We start from the raw sequence: 20,161 nt of genomic DNA on the forward strand, positions 1-20,161 counted from the left end.
AGGGATGGAAGTGAGGCTTCTGGGTGTACTTTGAATACGGGTTTAACGTGGGAACCACATAAACAACTTAGACAAAAAATAAAGTTAAAAAAAGCAAACCCTGGGTCTTCCCTGGTGGCGCAGTGGTTGAGAGTCCGCCTGCCGATGCAGGGGACACGGGTTCGTGCCCCGGTCCGGGAAGATCCCACATGCCGCGGAGCGGCTGGGCCCGTGAGCCATGGCCGCTGAGCCTGCGCGTCCGGAGCCTGTGCTCCGCGATGGGAGAGGCCACAACAGTGAGAGGCCCGCGTAGCAAAAAAAAGAAAAAAAAAAAAAAAAAAGCAAACCCTAAAACTGAGAAGAAATGGAAACAAATGATTCTACCTGTGACAGGTTGATCATCTCAGTGCTGAGAAGACCAAACCTGCATCAATCCCCTCTTCTTGGACTAATTGACCCTAACCTCTGGTGCTTCCCAATATCTTTTAGGCCAAGAGTTGCAGACACCTGTTAGCCCCAAGGTCCAACTCTGATTGGCTGGTAATGGCTATGGGGGTGGGGATCTGTGCTCCTGAGGCCGAATCAGTGCTTGGCAATAAAGGCAGCCAGGATTGATTAGCAATGTCTGCAGTGGGCACAGACAGGCACACACAGAAGCTGTGCCTGCATTAGACCAGAGTTCACAAAGGCAGAGTGACTTCTCGTTCAGAATCGCCAGTGTCCTAGGCACGTGGAGGTTACCAGGAGCCCACATCAAGTGAGTCCTTGACAGCTTAATGCCCAGAACACACAGAATACTTGACAGTTACCTCCGGGCCCGGCTCCCCCAAGCCCTACTCACCTGGACCCCTTAAAGCCCTGTGAGTGTTCGTGCAGATCAGGGCACAACGACCCATCTCAGACCTTCTGCAGCGGAGACCCTGTGGGGATGTCATGAGCCTGGGCTGAGCCAAAGCCTCCCCTACCCAGCCAGCGCCAGCCTCCCCTGTTCCCTCCATTTTGGCCCACGGTGTTCGCCAGCCCGCTGCTGCGGTCATCTCTGCTGACCTGCTCATCGGACCCCTGATGCTCCGCTCAGCTCTTTCCATGCTCTCACCCCCATGGGGGCTGCTTCCCCCAATTGCCAACAGCCTGAAGCCCTCGCAGGTACAGACTGATAAGCACTCAGCTGTCGCCGCAGTCCTGGACCTGAAGCAGTGACCCAGCCAGATGCACCTCCGTATGGAGAGGCAATGTCACTGTGTGACAGCCTTAAGATGTCACATACCCTTGAGGATGGAGGCAGGTCGGGGCAAGGTGATGATCTGCCAAGGCCTGTGGGGCTCAGGTCCCCTTGGTTGGGTGCTAAACCCTTAGTAAAGAAAGGGCATCACTTGTCAGTGAGAGTTCTGTCCTTTCGACTTTTTTTTTTTTGCAATATGAATAATTTTCTGAATTTGCTGTCAGTTAGCTCTCCAGGCATCCCTCCCTGAACACGTGTGCACAGGTGTGTACACACACACAATTCCAAGGAGCCCCCCACAGACTCTATCTTGCTACATGCCCACCAAAGAAACCATCAACAGGGCCCTTTTCCTGCACGTGATGAGGGCCTTTGGCCCTTCCTCCCTGGACACCCCTCCCTCCTGAGACAGCTGCACGGCCTGCTCCCGTGCTTCACTCAGGCCTCTGCGCAAACCTCCTCCCCAGGGAGGCCTTCTTGGATCCCCCGTCCAAGGCAGGACCTCCTGTCACCTGTTACCTCCCTTCCCAGCTGGACCGCCCTTCTCACCACCTGTCATCACTTCCTGTGTGTTCTTCAGTGCATTTGCTTCTCTGTCCCCAAAGCTAGAATGAAGCTGTCACTCAGCTGTGTGACCTTAAGCACGTTAATGTCTATAAGGCTCAGTCTCCCGTCCTATAAAATGGGTACAATGAGAACCCTGCCTCATGGGTTATCGCAGATTCAAGGGGGCATGGATGGGAGCCCTGAACACACATGTAGCATATGATCAGTAAATGGCCCCCACTACTGTCAACTGTCACCCCCATTTTGCAGATGGAAAGAGTGAAGCCCAGCAAGCAGAAGCAACTCGTCCAAGTTCACCCAGCTGGCGGGCCCGGGTCTGTTCCGACTCCAGATGCCCTGCTCTCACCCGTCTCATCACCACAACCAGAACAGCTCTGCTATGGACAAAGTAGGTCACTGTAAACCTTGCAGGAGGATTTCTTCCTGACCAGCCCAATAGAAAGACTGTGCAAAAGTACCACATGTCCTATAATTAAAGCTGGAGAATGATCAATTATCACCTTGCTGTGCAATTCTCTTCCCATCCAGGCATAAAAGCGTCACCGAACCGTGTGCCAGGGAGATAGGTTAATAATCAGCATGGCTAATGAAGGACACTGATAAATCGTACTGGGGGCGTCAACACGCAGATACCAGGACAGGCCAAGCAGGAGAGGAGGGGTCCCGTATCGCAGTCGAGACCTTCTCTCTCAGGGACTCAATTTCCTGGTTTGCAAAACAGGAGGGCGTCTGGTCATCAAGAGGCCCTTAGCACCAGCAGTCTGCGTTTCCAGGAGATGGACTACCCGCCTCAGTCCAGGATCCAGAGAAAAGGAGAGGGGAGGGGAGGGGAGAGGCAGTCAGAGGTGACAGTCCTCCCCCCCCCCCCCCCCCGCCCTGGCACCTGGCTGACCCAGAGGCTCCAGGGTGCACAGCCCATGCTGATTATCACCGGGATGAAGGAGGCAGGCGGGGACCCCAGACCCTGGCACTCCAGGCCCCCAAAGGGTAACCCGCAGGTGGGGTGACAATGTACCCCAAACTGCTGCAGCCAACCAGGCTGAAGAGGAAGTAGTGTGTTGGCTGTGAAGGGAGTTAGGGAACTGGCAAGACAGCCCCCCTCTGTCTGTGGGCCAATTAGACAGAAGAGGTTACAGGTAAGTCGGGCCGGGGGGTGGAGTGGGGGGCTGGCGAGTGGCACCTGTTAGATCTGGGGAGGGTCTTTCTTCTGCCGTGGGGGGCATCCTTACAATGTGCTTCCAAGACACGGCCACTCACCCTCCCCGCCAGCAGCAGGGGTCTCATGGGTGTGACTGTCCTTCCCTGACCTCACCTGCTGCCCACTGCTGCATGAGAACATCCAGCTCTAACCCTCGCTCGACCTGACCCAGGGAGCCTCCAGTCTCATGCCTCACCCCGAGATACACACACGCCTTCTGGTGCCCCACCAGCCGAGCTTCCTGCCTTCACACTCTCGTTCTGCTTCTGCGTTCACAGGTGACCTGTGCCCACAGGACTCTTCGTTACCTCTACTACACTTACTGCGTCTGTCTGCACGTCTGCATTCCTCACAGATGGGCAGCCTCCCAGGGCACAGAGGGTGAGATGTTTCCCTAGATCTGTCTCCCCACCCTGAACCTTGTACTAACAAAGCACCAGGGACTGTCTGCAGAGTGAACTGGCAAGCACAGGCTGGACAAGAACTGGTAGCTGCCCTTCCAGTTTCCACACTCCTCTCTTCCTCAGAGAAAGAACTTCCATTTTATTAGGGTGGTAAATTGCCCAGCTGAAATGACTCCCTCGTCTCTTACAGCTAGCTGTGGCCAGCAGATGAAGTTCCGGCCAATGAGGTGCAGGTGGAAGCTGCTCTTTTAAACTTCTGACAAGGCTACTACAGGAAACTAACTCGGCTCAGAGATGAGCTCTTTCCCCTTCTGGCTATATGGAATGCAGATGTGATAGCTGCAGCTCCAGCAGCCACCTTAGAGCATGAGGCAACTTTGAGGATGAAATCCACATATTAGGACGATGAAGTAGAAAGACAGAAACCTGGGTCCCTGATGACTACAGAGCTGCCACACTAGACCTGTGTGAAACCTCTCATGTGAAAGAGGAACAAACTCTCTATTCACTGAGCCACTGTTATTTTGCGTTTTGTTACTTGCAAATACACCTAATCTTAACAGATACCAAGGCACAAGGAAGATGAGAGAAGAGACACATATCCTGTTCTTTTCCCTATAATTTCTCCAGTCAGGAAGCCACCTTTATTGGGGACATGTCCACCTTATCTTCATCCTTACATCCCAGCTTGGGACAGTGAGCTCAGGGGTTGGCCCCTGATGCTCCACCAAACACCCAGATAATCAGACCATGTGGTCACCTGGACAAGCACCCAGGAGGGGTCCTGAAGAACCTCCTCCCCAGGCTCCATCACACGGCTGGCTGTGGCAGGGCCTCCCCAGGATGACCGCTGCCATCTTAGGGATTTTAGTTTTCTCTCAGCCCTGCTCCCTGAGCCCTCTCACCTCCAGGGTCCTGATCAGTGAGAGGATCTTGACCTTTCAATTTTACGCTGCCATCTTTCCTTCCTCTGCCCTCCCTATCACCCTTTCAACGCTTTACTTTTTCCATGGCATGCATGTACAAAATACATTACTTACTAGTTTATTTACTGTCTGTCTCTATCTCTGTCTCTGCTACAATGTCAGCTCATGAGGAAAAGGATTTCTGTGTGGTTTTTTGCACTGTTGTACCCCTAACGTTTAGAGCAGGGACCTGCCCCTATGAGTAGGTATTCATATATATTTTGGTTTGGGGGATCAGGAGACCTTGGATTCAGCCCTAGCTAGGTAACCCTGGACACATTTCCCCACTCACTCCTTGTAAATTAAACAACTCTTCTCAAAAAATTAAAAACAGAACTACCACATGACCCAGCAATTCCCATAAATCCTTATGGGCATTTATCCAAAGGAACGAAAAACACTTACTTTAAAGGAAATCTGTACCCCATGTTCATAGCAGCGTGATTTACAATAGCCAAGATATGGCAACAACTTAAATGCCCATTAATGGATGAATGAATAAAGAAGATGTGACATATATATAGATATAGATATAGATACAGGTATATAGATACAGATATAAAAGAATATTATTCACCCATAAAAAGAAGGAAATTCTGCCATTTGCAACAACATGGATGGACCTTGAGGGTATCCCACTACGTGAAATAAACCAAGACAGACAAAGACAAATACCTTATGATCTCACTTATAAATGGAATCTAGAAACAGAAACCACAAACTCATAGAAACAGAGAACAGACTGGTGGCTGCCAGAGGCAGGAATTGGGGGCAAAATGGGTGAAAGTGGTCAAAAAGTACAAACTTCCAAGTACAAAATAAGTGAGTCCTGGGGAGGTGAGGCGCAGCATGGCGACTCTAGCTAGTAACACTGCTGCATATGTGAGAGCCGCTACGGGGGTAGATCTTAAAAGTTCTCATCACACACGCACAAAACTTGGAACAATGCGTGGTGATGGATGCTAACTAGACTTATCGTGGTGACCATTTCCCAATAGATACAAATATTGAAGCACTCTGTTGTCCTAAGGAAACTAACACAAGGTTATACGTCAATTATATCTCAATAAGAAATCCACAACCACCCTTGGTTGTCGTCTGCTCTGTATCAGGCAGTGTGCCCAGGGCTAGGGGCGCAGCGATGAAGAATTCTTATGTCACTGAGCTAGCTTCTAATGGCTGAGGGGGAGAAGAAAATGCATCCCAAATCAAGGGGACCAGAGCTATCCTAGCGGCTGGGACTGGTGCCCGGGAAATGCAAGTGCTGACTGGCCCAGCCTGGGAGGCCCGCCCCACAGGAGGGGCAGGCCCACGATCCCCGGGCCTCCCGAGCGAGGCTGCCTGGCCGCACGCTGGAGGAAGGGCCAGGGCTTCCTTGTTCACACAGTAACAGCTAACGCTTACTGAGCGCTCAGTACCTCCTAGGGACGGTTCTCAGCCCACCCGGTTCGTGAGCTCAGCTCATCGTCACCACAACCCTGGGAGGCAGGTGCTGTATCAGCCCCATTTACAGGCAGGGAAACTGAGGCCCAGGGAAATTACATCAGCCAAAGTCACAGAGTTGGTGCTGGACCTGGATTGAAACTCGGGAGTTGGTGTCAAACAAAGGCAGCATGCTCTGAGTAGGAACACTCTGAATGCCTTCTGCACGAAGACGCACGGGGGACCCAGACGCTGACGGTTACCTGGCATCAGGTGAGGGGCACATCCAGACCTGACCCAGGCCCCGAGGCCCCAGAATCTGCACCACGTGCCAGGGCCATTGTCCCCACGCCAGGGTTCTGTGGAGACCCTGCAGGGTGAGTCTCTACTGGACCAGGAGCCCCTCTGTCCCGATCCGTGTGGGAATCATTTCATCCACAAGGATGTCGGCGCTCACCGTCTGCCACCAGGGAGGCCCTGCCCCTGCTCCATACTCCTAATTTCAGCTTGACAATCACCTCTGTAGCTGTCCCAAAAGCTATTCTGAACAATCAGTGTTTTAACACACATTCACCAGAGCAGATGGATAATTTGCACCAGGGAACGGGGGGAGGGCAGGGCCTGGGGCTCACCTTGAGGGGCAGGTAGGCGGCAATGGTGATGCGGGCGCTCAGGTGGATGTGGCCGTGCTTGTAGCTCACGAGGAGCGCGGTGTAGCCCTGGGCCTCTGCCCTCACCGTGACACCGCTGCAGTGCTCAGGCCCCGGCCGCAGCCTCCCTGCAAGAAGAGAACCACAAGGTCACTGAGACCTTGCCTCTGCCGGGAAAGACAGGACAGGCTGACCGCCCTCTTCCATTCTGGGCTTGAAACGAATCTTTTTAACTTACCATTTTAAAGTATAATTCCCATACCAAAGAGCACATGACACATTGTAAGCACACAGCTCACAATTTTTCCCCCACAAGCTGAACACGCTCTGTTTCCAGGACCAGGATCAAGAAGCAGTACGACCTGCACACTACCCCTGGGATCTCCTGCGGACCCTTCTGGTCAGGAGCCCCGCCCCAGAGGAAAACCACTGTTCACTGACTTCTAAGAGCACAGCTGAATTCTGCTGGCTCTGGACTCCATACGAAGGGAACCGCCTTGGTACCTGCCCCCTTCAACTCAACACTGGCGGTGAGATTCCACCTTATGTTTCGCACGCCGTAGATCTTTCATTCACATTTGTGCGTTACGCTGCCGTGTGAACAGACGGCGGTTTCTCCACGCTACAGGGACCACGCGGGGCTGCGACGAGTCGCGCTGCTGTGCGCGTGTGTGCGTGTTTCTTTGGGGACGTATTCGCCTCTTCGGAGGGGTGCACCCCGAGGAGTGGGAGTGCAGATAGTGGGAGTGTGTGCTCAGCTTCCCTCGTTATCGCCAATTCCCTTTCCCAAAATGGCTGATGGACTTACACTGCCTCTAGTGGCTGTGAAACATCCCTGCCAATCCAATGGTAAATATTTTCCATCTTTTATTAATTAAAAAAAATTCTGGTACAATACACATTAACATAAACTTTTACCACGGTAATAACGTTTCCAGTTCAGTGGCATTAGGTACATTCACACTGTTGGGAACCACCACTCATCTCCAGACCACTTCTCATCTCGCAAAACTGAAACTCTGAACCCATTAAATATAACTTCCCAACTCTCACCCCCTCCAGCCCCTGGCAACCACCATTCTACTCTCTGTCTGTATGAACTAATGCTGCTATAAACATGGACATACAAGTATTTCATCAAGATTCTGCTTGCAGTTATTTAGGGTATACACCCAGAAATGGGACTGCTGGGTCACGGAGCAGTTCCATGTTTACTGTCTTTTTCTTTATTTTTTTGGCCGCATCGGGTCTTAGTTTTGGCACACGGGATCTTTCGTTGCGGCATGCAGGCTTCTCTCTAGTTGTGGCGTGCGGGCTTCTCTCTCTAGTTGCGGCACGTGGGTTTTCTCTCTCTAGCTGTGGCACCGGGCTCCAGGGCACATGGGCTCTGTCGTTTGTGGCATGCGGGCTCTCTCACTGAGGCCCGCGAGCTCAGTAGTCATGGCACGCGGGCTTAGTTGCCCCAGGGCATGTGGGATCTTAGTTCCCCGACCAGGGATCGAACTCGCGTTGCCTGCGTTGGAAGGTGGATTCTTTACCACTGGACCACCAGGGAAGTCCCCCACGTTTAATTTTTTCAAGAGCCTCCATACTCTTTTCCACAGTGGCTGCACCATTTTACATTCCCACCAACAGAGCACAAGGGTTTTAATATCTACACATCCTCAGCAACACTTGTTTTTTTTCTGTCTTTTTGCTAGGAGCCATCCTAAAGGGGTTTAGGTGGTATCTCACTGTGGTCTTAATTTGAATTTATATCATGATTAGAGATGATCTTTTCATATACTGGTTGGCCATTTGTATATCATCTTTAGAGCAATGTCTATTCAAATCCTTCATCCATTTTTTTCATTAGGTTATTTATTATTGTCAACTTGTAGGAGTTCTTTATATATTCTATAAATTTATTTATTTATTTATTTATGGCTGCATTGGGTCTTCGTTGCTGCGCAGGGGCTTTCTCTAGTTGGGGCGAGCGGGGGCTACTCTTCGTTGTGGTGTGTGGGTTTCTCCTTGCAGTGGCTTCTCTTGTTGCGAAGCACCGGTTCTAGACGCCTGGGCTTCAGTAGTTGTGGCGCACGGGCTCAGTAGTTGTGGCTCGTGGGCTCTAGAGTGCAGGCTCAGTAGTTGTGACGCACGGGCTTAGCTGCTCCGCGGCATGTGGGATCTTCCTGGACCAGGGATCGAACCCATGTTCCCGGCATTGGCAGGCGGATTGTTAACCACTGAGCCACCAGGGAAGCCCCATATATTCTAGGTATGAACCCCATATCAGACATATGATTTGCAAATATTTTCTCCATTCCATAGGTTGCCTTTTATTTTTAAGACTTTTTTAGAGCAGTTTTAGGTTCACAGAAAAATTAAGAGAAAGGCACAGAGATGTCCTACGTACTCCCTACCCTCATATATACACAGCCTCCCCCATTATCAACATCCTCTCCCAAAGTGGTACACTTGTTACAACTGATGCTCCTACACTGACACACCACAATCACCGGAAGTCCACAGTTCACATTAGGGCTCCCTCTTGGTGTCGTGCATACTATGGGTTTTCACAAATGTGTAACGACATGTAGCCGTCATTATAGTATCACACCGAGTATTTTCTGGGCTCTCTATTCTATTCCATCGGACTGTAAGTCTGTGCAAATGCCACTCTGTTTTGATTACTGTAACTTGTAATAAGTCCTGAAAATGGGAAGAATGAGATCTCCAAGTCTGTTCTTTTCTCAGCATTGTTTTTGCTATTCCGGATCCTTTGAGATTCCACATGAATGCTATTTTTCTAAATTCATTTTACACCTAAGAGTTCTTTTGGTGGAATCTTGAGGGTTTTCACATATAAGATCATGTTATTTGCAAACAGATAAGTTTACATCTTCCTTTCCAATTTTGGGTCTTTCATTTCCTTTTCTTGCTTAATAGCTCTGGCTAGACTTCCAGTATTATACTGAAGTGGTGATAGCAGGCAACCTTGTCTTGTTCCTGATCTTAGGGTAAATAAAAGCTTTCAGCCATCCACCATGGAGCATGATGTTAGCTGTGGGTTTTTCTTATATGGCTTTTATTATGTTCATGTAGTTTCCTTCTATGCCCAGTTTGTAGGCTGATTTTACCATAAAAATGTTTTGAGACTTGTCAGCTGATTCTTCTGCATCAATTGAGATAATCATGCGGTCTTCTTCCTACATTCTGTTAATGTGATGTATCACATCAGTTTTAGACTACTGAAACAATGCATTCCAGGCATAAATCCCACCTGTTCACGGTGTTTAATCCTTTTAATATGCTGCTGAATGCAGTTTGCTAGTATTTTGTTGAGGATTTGTCCATCCACGTGCATAAGGGATATTGGTCTGTACTTTTCTTGTAGTATCTTTGTCTGGCTTTGGTATCAGGATCATGCTAGCTTCACAGAATGAGTTAGGAAGTGTTCCCTCTAATTTTTTAGAAGAAGGATAAGTGTTAGTTCTTTAATTCACCTGTGAAGCCATCAGGTCCAAGGACTTTCTTTGTCAGGAAGCTCTTGATTACTGATCCAGTCACCTTGCTAGTAATGAGTCTATCCAGATTTTCTATTTCTTTGTGACTCGGTCTAGGCAGGTTTTGTATTTCTAGGAATTTGTCATATTATCCAGGTTATCCAATTCGTTAGGGTACAATTGTTCACAATCCTTTTTATTTCTCCACAGTCAGTGGTAATGTCTCCACGTTCACTTCTATTTTAATAGTTTGTCTCCTCTTTTTTTCTTAGTCAGTCTAGCTAACACTCTGCCAACTTTGCTAATCTTTCCAAAGCACCAACTTTGGGTTTTGTTGATTTTCTCTATTGCTTTCCTATTCTCTGTTTTATCTCTGCTCTAATCTTTATTGTCAGCTTCCTTCTGCTAGCTTTGGGTTTAATTCATTCTTCTTTTTCTAGTTTTCTAAGCTGCACAAAGTGAGGTTATTGATTTGAGATCTTGTTTTGCAGTGTAAGCACTTATAGCTATAAATTACCCTTTTAGCACTGTTTTGCTGTGTCCCTAAGTTTGGTACGTCCTGTTTCGTTTTCCTTCATCTCTAAGTAATTTCTAATTCCCCTTGTGATTTCTTTGACAAAATTGTTCTTTATGAGTATGTTATGTAATTTCCACAAATTTGTGAATTTTCCACTTTTCTTCTGTTACTGATTTCTAACGTCCTCCCATTGTGCTTGGAGAAGATACCTTGTATGATATCTACCTTTTAAAATCTACTAAGACATAAGTTGTACTCTAACACGTGGTCTGTCCTGGAGAAGGCCCCACGTGCACTTGTGTGTTGTGTTGGTGGGTAGGGTCGCATGTGTCTTAGATCTGGTTGCTACACTGTGTTGTTCAAGTCCTCTACTTCCTCGCTCATCTTCTGTCTGGTTGTTCTATCCAATCCTGAGAGTGGGGTATTGAAAGCTCCAACTATTATTTAGAACCGACTATTTCTCCCTCAGTTATGCCCATTTTTGCTTCATATATCTTGATGACCTGTCATTAGGGGTGAAAATGTTTACAGTTTTATTTTCCAGCTGTACTGAATATACAGTGCTTTCTTTGTCTCTTGTAACAATTTCTGATTTAAAGTCTATTTGTCTGATGTTAGTATAACCACCATGCTCTCTTATGGTTACTGTTTGCACGGCATGGACTGTCTTTTTCAATCCTTTCATGTTCAAATTTTGTGTCTTTTTTTAAATTTATTTTTTATTTTTGGCTGCATTGGGTGTTCGTTGCTGTGTGCGGGCTTTCTCTAGCTGTGGCAAGTGGGGCTACTCTTCGTTGTGGTGCATGGGCTTCTCATTGTGGTGGCTTCTCTTGCTGAGGAGCACAGGCTCTGGGCGCACAGGCTTCAGTAGTTGTGGCTCGCGAGCTGTAGAGCACAGGCTCACCAGTTGTGGCACACAGGCTTAGTTGCTCTGCGGCATATGGGATCTTCCCGGACCAGGGCTGGAACCTGTGTCCCCTGCATTGGCAGGCGGATTCTTAACCACTGCGCCACCAGGGAAGTCCCAACTTTTTTGTGTCTTTGGAACTAAAATGAGTCTCTTATAGATGGCATGGCGGGATCATACATTTTTATCCATTCTACTAATCTGCCTTTTGTTTGGAGAATTTAATCCATTTACAGTTAAAATAATTACTAAAGACATTTCTTTTACTCTGCTGTTTGTTTTCTATATGCCTTCTGGCTCTTTTGTCCCTCATTTCCTGCTTGGCCATCTTCTTTTGCTCTTAGCTGATTTTTTGTAGTGAATCATTTTACTGCCCTTCTCATTTCCTATTGTGTATGTTCTATGGCTATTTTCTTTCTGGTTACCGCAGGATTACATTTAACATCCTAAAGTTATAATGGTCTAATGCCAATTTACACCAGCTTAACTTCAATAACATATAAAAACTCTGCTCCTGTACAGCTCTGACCCCACCCCCTTTCAGTTACTGATGTCACAGAATTACACCTTTATGCATCGTGTGTCCAAAAACAGACTGTGTTTTTTAAAAATACATTAGTCTCTTAAATCAAAAAACAAAAAGTGGAGATACCAACTGAAGTTACAATAGCACCAGCTTTTCTAATCATCTGTGTGTTTCCTTAATTTCTTCACAGGGCTTTGTCCTTCATTTAAACCTGAAGGATGCCCCTCGTTGCAGCCAGGTCTGGTGGTAAAGGTCGCTCAGCTTTGGTTGATCTGGGAAGGTCTAAATTTCTCCCTCAGTTTTGAAGGACAGTTTTGCCAGATATAGGATTCTTGGTTGACAGCTTTTTTCCTTCAACACTTTGAATACATCAAGCCCACGCCATCCGGCCTCCAAGGTTTCTGATGAGAAATCTCCTGATCTTACTGGAGAAAATCAGATGAAAACTAACTTTCTCGGGCTTCCCTGGTGGCGCAGTGGTTGAGAGTCCGCCTGCCGATGCAGGAGACACGGTTTCGTGCCTCAGTCTGGGAAGATCCCACATGCCGCAGAGCGGCTGGGCCCTTGAGCCACGGCCGCTGAGCCTGCGCGTCCGGAGCCTGTGCTTTGCAACGGGAGAGGCCACAACAGTGAGAGGCCTGCATACCACAAAAAAACAAAACAAAACAAAACAAAACTAACTTTCTCTCAGCTCTACAGATGCTAACAATGTACCTTCACACCCAGGCCAGGTCTCTACTCGTCTTCCATGCAGTTTCTTCATATGCATTACTTCCTGGAGCCGACAGTTCTTAGAATTGATAGTAAATGAATTCCCTTTTTTGTGTGTGTGTGTGAAGAAGCGCTCTTTAATTGCGCAGGGACGGCCCACATGTGTAGCAGGAAGGACCACACAGAGAACACCTGGATTCCAGGTCTAGCTTTGCTCAAGCCAAGCAGTTCTTGCTGAGTTACTTGTTATAGGAATCATCGCAGAGAGCTAGGCAAACAGAAGGCATTTGTGTTTTCCTCTTTTAATCCCTAGATCAATTGTTTCCAGACTCCAGTATTTTCCAGACCAGCAAAATTGTTCACTTTGTCTTATTGGACTGCTCGGTGAGCCGCTGGAACAGATACTAATCATTTGTAATTAGAACATCAATTCTTTGTAGGTAAGTAGGTGTCTTTGGGTTGTTTTAAAAGCCCTTTAATAGTAGTTTCCTTTAACTCCCAAAGAGACTAAATATTCCTCCTGTTATTTTCTTGCCTCTATCCTTGTGCCAGTAAGGCTTTTTCAAAAAAATACAGTGCACAGAGGAAAATCTGGGGCCAATGAATTCCCATTTAAATTCTATTCTCATTGTTTCCTCTGTGTGGGTTAGTTGGATAGTGAGCTCCACAAGGGGAAGTTCTGGAATCACCCCTCAACATCCCAGGTTTTCAAATACTATGCATTCGACATAATAACAAAAATTTAATAAAGATACTTACCTTACCATGTCTTATGCAACAGAATATTTTCCTGTAGTGTCGTGATGTCAGTTGAGTTGTAGTATTATTCTGAGACCAGAGTTTAAGGAAACAGAATTTAATATTTCAAGTGTCTATGTTATGAGGTCTTTAGAAGCCAAAAATTATAACAGATTTTCAAGCTAGAAATGAAAAGGCCACTGGATTATCCGACAGTTTTCATTTCGAATAAAGTAAATATCAATCTTGAATAACCCACATAAACAGAAAGCTCTTTGGGTCCTTTGTTTGTTTTTGTTTTGTTTTGTTTTGTTTGTTTGTTTGTTTGTTAAAGAGTAAAGGGGTCTTGAGACTGATTAGTGAGAAAACCACTGTGGTTTATCCCCAGCTGTGACTGGTCCGTTTCTTGCTCTGACCTCATAGGTGCCACTGTGATGTATTCACAGAAAACCTATAGAAGTCCCTGCTGGGCCCAGGTTTTGGGTCTTTATAGCCCAGGAAGCTGCCTTTGGTGACCTGATGGCATTGGACCCACAGTTGGCTTGTTTTTTGCTTTTTACCGCTGTTTTGTTTATTTGTTCTTTTTTCTCTACTCTTTTGTTTTTCATTTTCTTTGTTCTTTTTCTCATTTTATCTGAATTTTTTTTTGTATTTTTAGCACAGTTAGTATCGTTAGAATTGTTGGTATAGTTAGTGTAGGTAGTATTTATTAGCACAGTAAGTATAGTTAGCGTTGTTAGTTAATATTGTCACTTAGTGTAGTTAGCAGGTCACCATGGTGCAGGGCCTCACTGAGGCCTCCCTGCTGACAAGGAGGCTCGTGTGGACTGTCCCAGGCTCCTCAGGACCACTGGCCGAGGTAGCTTCGCCAAGGTGACATTGGCCCAGATGGCCATCAGGGTCGTTAAGGAAACTCAGCAGAGCTCCTCCAGCCTCCAGGCACTTTTCCATGAAGTGCACAGCATGAAGGTTTTAAATCACCCAACATCATAAAGTTATCTGAGGTGACTGACCAGAGGAGACCTGTTGGACCATTTACAGGCCACAGGACACTCGGAGGCCCGGGGCACATGGGCAGCTGGTCTCTGCCCTGCAGCACAGCCACCAGGAGGGGATCGAGCCTGGGACCTGAGCCAGGATATCTCCTCTCTGAGGATGAGATGGACACGACAGCTGCAGACTTGGGCCCCAGTGTGAGTTCATGGGCAGAGGAGCCTTGCGTCCCCACGCAAGGCTGGACGGGGACAAAGTGGGCGGCCTGAGGAGTGCCAGGAGTCAGGGCAGAGGCCAGAGAGCCCGCCGGTCCCCCAGCCAGCCTAGAGGCGAGGACCACCACCTCCAGCCCAGCCCTGCGGCGGGGCCTGGGGCCTCCCCTCCTCTCACAGCACCAGCTGCCACACTGGAGCCTCAGAGAAAGCCGCACGGCCCCAGGGCGGGACCCTCCTGGGCACCCTGACGCTGGGACCCCCGCCTCGCCCTCTGGCAGCCAGAACCGGCAGCGGGTGGCTGGGAGATTCTTGAACTTTATCAGAAAGCATCTACGTTTCAGGCTGCCGGGCAAGAAGCGTCACAGCAAAGTGAGCCCAGTGTGACCCCTTTTGGACGGCGGAGGAAGGGTGGACCGCATTTAAATGCAGAGCAAGAGGACGTGGAGCCAGGAGCCTGGCGACGCTCCCGGGGCCATGTGGGGCCACGTGGGGCCATGAGGGATGCATCGTGCTGCTCTGAGCACGTGTGGTGTTTCTCTGGGGGGCGTATTTCCGCATTTCTGTCGGGTGTGTCCCAAGGAGTGCAGGATCTCACCTCCGGTCCTCAGCACCTATGTTCAGCTTTCGTCACTTCTGCCAACTATCCTTCCCCAAATGGCTGTGTCGAGTCACACTGCTACTCACAGCTGCGCTGCATCCCTGCCAATACTTGGTATTTTCCACCCGTTTAAAAAATGCCATTCTGGTGGAATTTTAGTTTTCTTTCCAAACATTTAGAAAGAAATCATGCTGTGAAGCTCCGCAGACCTGTCCCCTAGATTCTGCAGCTAACACTTGTTTCTGTGTCTCTGCTGCATATCTATCCACCACCTCCCCATCCATCAGTCTATTCCACTTTCTTATGCCTCGAAAAGTGAGCCGTGGGGCTTCCCTGGCAGTCCAGTGGTTGAGACTTCGCCTTCCAATTCAGGGGGTGCGGGTTCGATCCTTGGTCGGGGAGCTAAGATCCCACGTGCCTCATGGGCAAAAAAACAAATCATAAAACAGAAGCAATATTGTAACAAATTGAATAAAGACTTTAAAAAATGGTCCACATCAAAAATATCTTAAAGAAAAAATGAGCCGCAGGCATCAGTACACTTCATCCTAAGCGCTTTCGCACACACATAATTACCTGCAGGTCAGTATTTCTTTAGGGTTCTTTTTCTCTTAAGGTCAAATTTACACAGGTGAAACGCACAGATCTGGAGCAGAGCACGCCAGGAATTCTGACAAATGCAGAGCTGGGACCTAGGACTGTGGAACCCAAACCCTGTCCACTATCCTTTATTCCGGGGACCTCCTGGCTGCAGCCTGTGGACGCCCCTCCAGGACGCACGTGAGGGCCGGTGCAAGCAGCAGGCTCCTCTCCTGCCATTGGTGGGCCTCTCTCTCCCACACTGATGTTTGCTTCCACCCTAAACAGTGGCCTCAGTGGGGACACAGTCCATAAAGCCCAGTTTCTCCTGGACAGTCAGAGAGGACGCAGCAGCACCTCCAGGGAAGGATGTGAATGCGATGATGTCCAGGGACGTTCTGTGACGTCCAAGCAGCTTCACGCTCAAACGGCTCTGTGAGTGCCGACAACCACGGTGGCAGCGTGGAAAGCCGCTTGGTCCCACAGGCGAGCCTACAAACACCTCTGCTGTCAAGCTTCCTGAACTCTGCCAGCATCACGTGGTCACTCCTCTGCTCCAAAACCAGTGGTGGCCCCCACTTCTGGCCCCTGAGGTCCACGCCTCCTCAAGCCCCCCCATGATTCCGGATTCGACAGGTTCCGCCACGCCAGGCCACTGTCTGCACACACACCCCACGGGTGTGCCTGCGAACGCTGCTCCCCGCCCACTCTAACCCTGCCCAGCGCGTACTCCCCATCAGTCCTTGGTTTTCGTCATCTGCAATCGGAGGGCACTCCCTGGGTTGACTCCCCTGGGAGGCCCTGCTTCCCGGGGAACTAAGGATCCAGGGTCAGTGTCAGACACACCCAGCTCCATATCCCTTGTGGCCCAGGAACCTCACGGGACCTTGGGCAGCGCGACGCAGCCTCAGTCTCTTCGTCTGACACGTGACCCAACCACGGCCCCTCCTCCCACGGTGGCTGGGACGCCTGGTGAGGTCACGCACGCCAAGTGCACACACCACGCCCGGAAGGGTTGACACCCTATAAGACGGTGGCTGAGCATAGCTGCCACCATCACCACCGATATCACTGCCCAGCCCTGCAGGGGGTGCTTGGCTTCGATGGCCCTGGAGGGATGGACCGTGCAGTCACTACGGTGTTATAATTCTGTAACCCGTCAGAACCCCTATTGACAGTGTATCCTGAGCACCTGTCACATTCCAGGCACCGCGACGGGCATGATGACATGCGCCTCTACTTCGGATGACACCCGTTTTAGAGATGTGGAAACTGAGGCTCAGAAAGCCGAGTGACATGCAACCACGTGGCAGTAAGATCCAGACCAGACCACTGCTGATGGTGGACAAGGGGACAAATGCCATTCCTCAGGCTATGACCTTGCTGCTGGTTCAGCCCCTGAATTAGGAATCTGGGGCAGCCCATGCTGAGAACCCAGGCCGTCGGCCCCGACCCCGCCGTCCAGCAGCCGCTCACAGTGCTGCTTTACCTGGGAGCGGCTGGAACACGCCCTGGTTCTCCATCTCCACCGCCAAGTCGAAGTGGGAGCAGTCGCTCAGCGTGACCACCTCGTCAGCCCCACCGGGCATGAGGCCGTGGATCCTCAGGGGCAGCTCCAGGCTCTGGCCCATGCTGGCCTCCACGGGGCACGGGGCGAACTCCATGCCGCTGGGCTCAATCACGTACACCTGGAGGACAGGGGCGTGCATGGTTGGCAGGCTCCTCGGAGGAGGAAGAGCCGCTGCTCAGCTTTCCTGAGACCCTGTGTATGAGCACTGAGGACCCATCAGTGAGAAGCCTGAGCTTGGGGGACACGATGGTGTGTACTGGGGGCAGGGAGACCTTCAGGACAGAGCCGTCAGGGAAGGCCTCCCTGGGAGGGTGCTGTAGAAGCTCAGACCTGGGAGCCATGTCAGAGGCAGCCAGCCAAAGGTCTGGGAAGACGACACGGTCCGTGCAAAGGTCCTGAGGCACATACGGCTCAGCACATTGGATGAACATGAAGAAGGTGAGTGTGCAGGGTGAGAGGGGCATCACCAACAACAACACTTATACTTACACCACACAAACTTTTCACACGCCAGGCTCTGTTCCAAGAACAGAATGAACTCATCCCATCCTCTCAGCTTCCTTGTTAAGAAGGTTCTATTATCAACCTGTCTGCCTGATGAGGAACCTGGCCCGGGAGGTTAAGAGCCTGCCCAGCTGGAGCACGGTGGTGTCTGGACCAGGCGGTGGCCCTGGAAGCCAGGTTCTGACCACTACACATGCTCAGGAACTGTCCTCAGGCTCTGGGCTGAGCAGCCAGGTGAGAGGGGCACGTTTACTGCGATAAAGAAGCTGGGGGGCAAGGGAGGGGGCAACCTGGTCACAGATTATCCAAATACTTGACAATTGTGCTGCAGTTAAGGGGTCTCAGTTACAACCCTCCTTACACGAGTTACATGGATCTTCAGGTAAGTGCGTGTGGATGGAAATGAAAAGAGGAGAAAAGCCTGTACGTCAATGTCCCAAACAGTGCAGGAGAAGGTTGGGGATGGACGCGCTGCATAAGGAGCTTTCATGTCAGCCCTAAATGAGGTAATAAAACAGGCTGAGATCAGGGTCAGTCGGTCAGGAAAGAGCTGGGGTCCGGAGGCCACCAGGTGGGGCTGGCAGAGGCTCGGCTGCCGGTGGCCACTCCCACCTTCGGCCTTTGCTGAGTTGGTCCCACGTCACCTGGGACGAACACCAGGTGTAGGGGCCCCGTGCAGGGACTCCCGACTTGGACCTGAACAGCAGTCAGAGGAAAGGAATGGGGCCAGTCTCTTGGAGTCTGGGAGCTTTCCCTTCACTGTGAATTTACAACCCAACGCCCAGTGGCCCTTCCAACTTGGAGATTCATAGCTTTCAGGTTGGGGGTATCTTCTAGAATGACTCCTTCGAATACCTCGTGTCTCTGTGTCCTCTGGTCCCCCTTCCAGAAACCCGGCTGGTTCCATCCCTGCCTGGTGTGGGATGGGACGACCATGTCCCTGAATTGGCCATGAGCTCAGGGGCAGGGCTGGACCTGACACCCGATGCCCTCACCATCACCACCAAAGCCAAGTGCAAGACCGAGGGCGAAAGGGTGTTTCTGAATTAAGCCTGAGGCTGGTTAAGACGGTGGCTGCAGACCACCACCCGAGCCTCCCCGCGGCCGACCTGGCCCAAGGTCTTACCTTCATCTCACCGAAATGTAGCGGGTTCTGCACATCATATGCTTGGATCACACTGAGTCCAGTGTCACTGCCTGTGGTCATCACGCCCTTGACGGTGACCGTGGCAACCACAGAGCTCGAGGAAGACCAGCTGAAGTTCCCACTCCCACCGTGGGCCTGGGGAGGGAAACCATCATCAGGTCAGCCCACCTGCCCGTCCCTTGGTCCCTCTCTCTCTCACGCGCAGTCGGCATCGCGCCACCACGTGGTGACATGTGGCATCAGCCAACGTCTGGCTGGCACTGCCTCTGCCCCTCGCTCTCACCACCCTGTCTCTTTCTGGTCCTCATATTCTGGGGACCTTGTGGCTTACACGCGCATATGCAAAGGCCCATGACGGTGGCCCCAGGACCCAGGGGCACCTCCCGAGCTCAGGCTGGAATGGGAAGACCCGCGCCCCAGAGCCGCGTGCGGGACTCGGCTTCCCAGCCCACTCCTGACATAGACCCCTGCCCGCTTCGAGTCATCCACCATGAAGTCAAGGACAGTCCAGAGGCTTCCAGACCAGGGGCCACCATCCCAGGACCCTAGAGGGGCCAAGAAGGTGACACACCTGAGTGAAGAGGCAGTGGGTCCCAGTACCCACACAGGACACCTGTCCTCACTGCCGTGAGACAGCAAAAACTGATGGGACGGGGCAGGCCACATGGGCTCTAGCCCCGACAGGCACTGGGCCCTGCCACTAACGCCAGGTGCGCACGTGAACAACAAAGACCAAGAACACCTTAGATGTGACAGAGTTGGAGACGCCTTCCCCTCGAATTCCAAATTTTTCTCTAAAGATCTTTACACTGTTTCCAGAAAACAAAAATTTTTTACAAAAGGAAACGTGTGGAAGTTAAATCCACATTCAGGACGTTCTTTATCATGCTTTCTTTACTATTTTTCAAGGTTTTTTCCTAATTACCAAAATACACTGCTGTGATAGAATCCTCAGACAATACAGAAAGCATAAAGACTCTGATTTTGAATTCTCTCCTGACCACTAGAAGGTAATTATAGTAGAAACAGAATGGACGTAAAACCCCAACCCCATGGAGACACCCAAAGGAATGCACCCAGATGGGGTCTCACGGTTACCTTTATCGTGTACTGATAGGCGCCCGTCTTTGGTTGCCAGGGAAACGTCAAGATGCTTGGATAGAGGGTGATGGGGACATGGATTTCCACCTCCTGCTGGTTCCACACAGGCACCCGCAACGTGTGGACACCTCCATCCTGCAGCGGGGGAGGGTGCCGTATGCCA

At 50.2% G+C, this 20,161-nt stretch overlaps 1 protein-coding gene across 2 annotated transcripts in view; it reads right to left on the reverse strand.

Moving 5' to 3' along the window:
* Positions 1–20,161, reverse strand: part of NUP210 (nucleoporin 210) — a 100,725-nt gene that overhangs the window by 46,116 nt on the left and 34,448 nt on the right. For both annotated transcript variants that reach the window (XM_027093697.1, XM_027093698.1), the window contains exons 11-14: positions 19,996–20,133; positions 18,877–19,032; positions 17,166–17,364; positions 6,390–6,535 (exon numbers count right to left, since the gene is read on the reverse strand). In XM_027093697.1, the coding sequence (XP_026949498.1) occupies positions 6,390–6,535; positions 17,166–17,364; positions 18,877–19,032; positions 19,996–20,133 (639 nt within the window). The remainder of the gene's footprint in view (positions 1–6,389; positions 6,536–17,165; positions 17,365–18,876; positions 19,033–19,995; positions 20,134–20,161) is intronic.

This window comes from Aethalodelphis obliquidens, unplaced genomic scaffold, assembly GCF_003676395.1.
Source record: "Aethalodelphis obliquidens isolate GAN/ISIS:26980383/991018 unplaced genomic scaffold, ASM367639v1 scaffold86, whole genome shotgun sequence".
Taxonomy (NCBI): domain Eukaryota; kingdom Metazoa; phylum Chordata; class Mammalia; order Artiodactyla; family Delphinidae; genus Aethalodelphis; species Aethalodelphis obliquidens.